Here is a 4,602-nt window from a genome sequence, read left to right as displayed (position 1 = left end):
GAGCAAAATAATAAAAATTTGAAAAATTAAATATTCTCGTTGAAAAAAATAAGAACGTGTGTAATTTTAAAAAATCTCTCAAATTCGTGAATTTGCTAGGAAATAACCTCTTGAAAATCTATACTATATTAAAAAGGGAATCTCTAATTTGACACAATTTATAAATTAAAGAGAAATCAATATCATAATCTATGTGAAATTTAAAATTAATACATGAAAATTAAAGTAATCATCCATTAGCCCCTCGATTAACCACCACTAATCTTTAAATTTTAAATTTCTTGGTTTTTTTTTCTCATTTTGTAAATAGAGCATATTTTTTCTACTTTTTTCATTTAATTGTTTTTGAAATGAAATATTTAATATACTTATTAAAATAAAATATTTACTATATATAATTTTTATTTTAACTATTAACTATTTGAGTGAAATCTATTATAGTTGAATATTAAAACACAAATTCTACATTTTGTAGGGTCAAGATTATGTAAACCGTGACATAATGAAATTTACGGCAATAAATTTGCATGTATTTGTGTTTGTACATATAGGAAATTTGCAACAAAATTGAATTTTACATTTCTCCTCCCCAGCACGCCCACAAATTCACATAAACAGAACAAGAGTATGGTCTGTTCCCTGCAAGATTAGCACTCCAATAAATACAGATTAGCACTCCAGTAAATACCATCCCTGTCTGAGGCCAAGCTTGGAGTTGGGCATATAGTCAATGGCATAGCTGCCAGACTGGTTCGTGGTCCTCTGCAATCGACTGCTACATTCTTGAGCAGTCTTTAGCAAAGCCAACATATGTGGTTTCTTCACAACCTGAGATCCAGGAAAATACCTTTCCCGGGTGGGTTTATCGTTGCTATGCTTCCATGCAGGGGCGTAGCCAAGGGGGGGCTAGGGGGGGCTGAAGCCCCCTCCCAAATTTTGAATTTTTTTTAGTATATATATATATAGAGATATATGTTTATATTATAAAAGAAATTTGTTTTACAAAAATTGATTAGCTTGTTATATTCTTCCATTTATAATTAATTTAAGGATAATTGTGTTATTTAAAACTATATAATTTATAAAAATATTATACATTATTATCACTACTCTTATGCTTGTCTTTTAATAGAAAATGCCTAAAATGGATGGAATGCCCAAAAAAAATTTGTTTGCTTTTATTACTATGCTTGTCTTTTATTATTATTGATTCTAGCTTGTAATTTATTGAAAATATATAATTTATGAAAATATTGTTCGTTATTATTGTTATTATGCTTGTCTATTAATAAAAAAAATGCCTAAAATGTACAAAATGATAAAAAAAAAAAAGTTTGTAATGTATTGAAATTAATTTGTAATATATTAAAACTATATAGTATATGAAAATGTTGTTCTTTATAATTACTATTATGCTCGTCTTTTAATAAAAAATGCTTTAAAAATACAGAATGTCCCAAAAAATTTGTAATGTACTGAAACTAATTTGTTATATATATAAATTATATAATCTATGAAAATGTTGTTCTTTATTATTACTATTATGCTTGTTTTTTAATAAAATAATGCCTTAAATATACAGAATGTCCAAAAAAAATTTCTCGGGGGCTACCGCCCCCGAACCCCCTTGTAAGTTCAGCCCCCTCCCAAATTAATTCCTGGCTCCGCCACTGCTTCCATGCAACTATGCAACGTTTCACCAGCAGCCTGTCGAAGTTCCTTAGCAAGCCTCACGCAATCAACCATAGAGCAGTTTGTCTTGATTGCGTTGGAGGCAATATGTGACCTACAGGCGGCATAACCTTCCTATAGAAAGTTAATTGATTACAGTTACAAAATAATCTTGTTCTATTTAAAAATTTATCTCATATTTGAATTTCAATGATATTGCTTCTGGAGGAACAGGAACTGCATGTAGGGAGTCTAGTACCTTGTGCAAGGCATTCAAAAAAGTGTCCAAACGAGAGGAGTTCATCTTTGCTCGTCTTGATACCTGTTGCAGTTACAGTCAACAGAATACTGTCTAAGAGACATATAAGTCACATAACGCATACTCTAGAGAGGCAAAAGTCCACAATTAGTTAGAAATTTCATGTATACCTCATCTAGTTTGATGTACCCAAATGGCAATAAGGGGTCACTTTCATCAATCATGATCTTTAGCAGAGTTTTCATAGGTTTTCCTGTTCCATTGCCTATCCAGCCCCACTCTTCAGCCAAGTTTAGCATTTCAGTAAGAAAAGAAGACTTGTGAAGAGGTCCAGTCCAAAGGGGCCCTGAAACAACAAGCGAACCAGGAACCTGAAAAGACCAAAGGGATTTTAATATTTTCTACCAAACAAGAAGTAAATTCTATATATAGAGCCATTCAGGGTTTGCAAACGTCTCAGCAGAAGAGACGCCATAGATATACTAGTACTACAAGACCAAACTAGAGGAAGTTTATAACTGCATACATCATGGCAAGTGCATCTCATTTGACCGAGTTTATCCCATGAGATTGACTGGGAATTTCCACATTGAATACAGTAGCTGATGAAACCATAATGCCTGCAAAAATAGCTCAAGGTAACATATCATATTCAAGCAAAAATAACTAACCACTAAACAAGATCTACAAAACTCAAGACCTCTTAAAGGGAAACTTGCCACGCCTAAGTTGGAGCATTGCTCGAAACACGGGGCCATGGTATGAGTAGCAGGAGAAAAGTGGCACCACGTGATAACCCAACACAGAAGCTTCACGCAGAGCACCACCTATAAGCATTCTTAATCCAATCTCATTTGAATATGGCATTGGCTTCACGTAAGCTCCGTATGCAGCCAAGGTACTACAGGACAAATAATTATATCTATAAGTTGAGATCTCATGATCCAGCTGATATACAATGGCACTTGAAAGTAAAATCAAATCAATAACCCGAAATGATTTTCCTTATCCCAGTAGAAACTGATTCATCGTTGGGAGAGCCGAGAGCCAATCATGATCTTCCTTGAATTCTTTCTATTTCCATACACTTCATTTTATTGCATTTTCAAAGGTGGAAAAAACTCAACCCCTCTCTATAAATAATAAACTTTTATCATAACAAACAGAACACCAACAAGAGGAGACAAAAATTATCACTAATCGAATTCAATCTCAAACTTTAAAGCAATAAGAGAAAAAACAACATTATATCGACTATTCAACCCATAAATAGACCGATAAAGTTCCTTAACAATTACATTTAACCTTATCTCTTTGATCAACCATCAATTACACAACCTATACAACTTCACCTACCAAATTCAAAACCACTCAACCAAGTAACAAACTCTTCGATTAACAATATCAAGAGACAATCAAAACACTAACATAATCGGCCCAACTTACTGCTGCGGACGGTGCCCACCAGACGAGTAGCCATCCGTACAAGTGAGATACAAAAGCCCATCCAACTTGGCAGAACACATGGCAGACCTCAAGAAAGTGGAGTCGCTTCCAAAAGAATCCACATCAATCAAGTCAAAATAATCCCTTTCCAAATAACGCTCCGTCAGAAGCCGATTTGCGTCAAGATGTTTAACCTCCCACCTCTCCTTTTCGACACCGGCCCTCTCCAAATTGACCGAAATAAGCTCGCCGCAGTCCGGATTGGCATCGTTCGCCAGCACGAAGTCGGCGCCGGCTTCCGCCAGGTAGCGCAGAGAGCGGATTCCACAACCGCACATTGCGTCGAGCACCCGGAGGGCATTGTAGTTTTTCTTGTAAACGGCAGCGGCAAGCACGCCGAGGTCGCGGCCAGTGGCGCTCTCGTGGCGGAAGAAGGTGTCACCGGTGTCGAATGAGTGGCCCCTCTCGGTTTGGGTTTGGGATTTGCAGCATTGGATTTTGGTGGGGTTTAGGGATTTGAAACTGAGTGGGGCTTTAGGCGGAAGAGATAACATGGCGGGATAATTGAGAGAAATTGGGCTTTTGGCCATCGTTTTATACAATTCTTTTCACAAGTTTTTTTCTTTTTCCTCCAAATAAACAATTTTATTTTACAAAGGTATTTGTTCACCAAAAGTTTTGAATAAAATACTCCCTCCGTCCCAACGCTTGTTTCTATTTTAAGACATAACTAGTCTTTAATTAAAATTCAATAAATTATTTAATTTAGAGTGAATTTTGAAAATAGTCACTTTGGAATAGTAAATTTAAAATATATCCACTAAGATAAAAAATTTAAAAATTAGTCACAACCAATGAAGCAGTGCAAAAACTTCAACAATCTCATGCAGAACACAAGGTGCAGATGGAAGGGTTGACTCGTCAGATATCTCAACTCGCAACGACCGTGAATCAACTCAAAGGCAATCAAGGTGCTTTACCATCACAAGTTCAATTGAATCCGAGGGAAAACATTAGTATGATTACTTTGAGGAGTGACAAAGAGTTGAGTGAGCCCACAACCCAGAATTCAAAGGGGTGTTCGAGCAAGGCTTTTGGAGCTGAATCCGAACTGCAAAAATCTGAAAACTTTGGAGGTCCAACAGATTCTGCTGCCCAGAATACAGATACGTCCGGTTTGACCAAACAGAACGGTAATCCGATAGCTGTGCAGAAAGGAAAAGAAG

At 35.9% G+C, this 4,602-nt stretch overlaps 1 protein-coding gene across 4 annotated transcripts; it reads right to left on the bottom strand.

Moving 5' to 3' along the window:
* Nucleotides 1-485: 485 nt before the first annotated feature.
* On the bottom strand, nt 486-3,992 carry LOC130997178 (uncharacterized). 4 transcript variants are annotated; one of them, XM_057922432.1, is made up of 6 exons: nt 3,377-3,992; nt 2,631-2,831; nt 2,457-2,550; nt 2,101-2,301; nt 1,931-1,993; nt 486-1,806 (listed from the first exon to the last, which is right to left on the bottom strand). In XM_057922432.1, exons 1-6 carry the CDS (start codon nt 3,964-3,966, stop codon nt 1,636-1,638), a joined length of 1,320 nt encoding a protein of 439 aa, XP_057778415.1. In that variant the 5' UTR covers nt 3,967-3,992; the 3' UTR covers nt 486-1,635. The 4 variants fall into 4 exon arrangements, with proteins under 4 accessions (XP_057778415.1, XP_057778416.1, XP_057778417.1 ...); XM_057922433.1 differs by having other exon boundaries at nt 1,600-1,802; XM_057922434.1 differs by having other exon boundaries at nt 1,600-1,786.
* Nucleotides 3,993-4,602: the final 610 nt, after the last annotated feature.

This window comes from Salvia miltiorrhiza, chromosome 8 (assembly GCF_028751815.1).
Source record: "Salvia miltiorrhiza cultivar Shanhuang (shh) chromosome 8, IMPLAD_Smil_shh, whole genome shotgun sequence".
Classification (NCBI taxonomy): domain Eukaryota; kingdom Viridiplantae; phylum Streptophyta; class Magnoliopsida; order Lamiales; family Lamiaceae; genus Salvia; species Salvia miltiorrhiza.
Note: the sequence above shows the minus strand (reverse complement) of the source record. Positions and strands in the feature narration are given on the sequence as shown.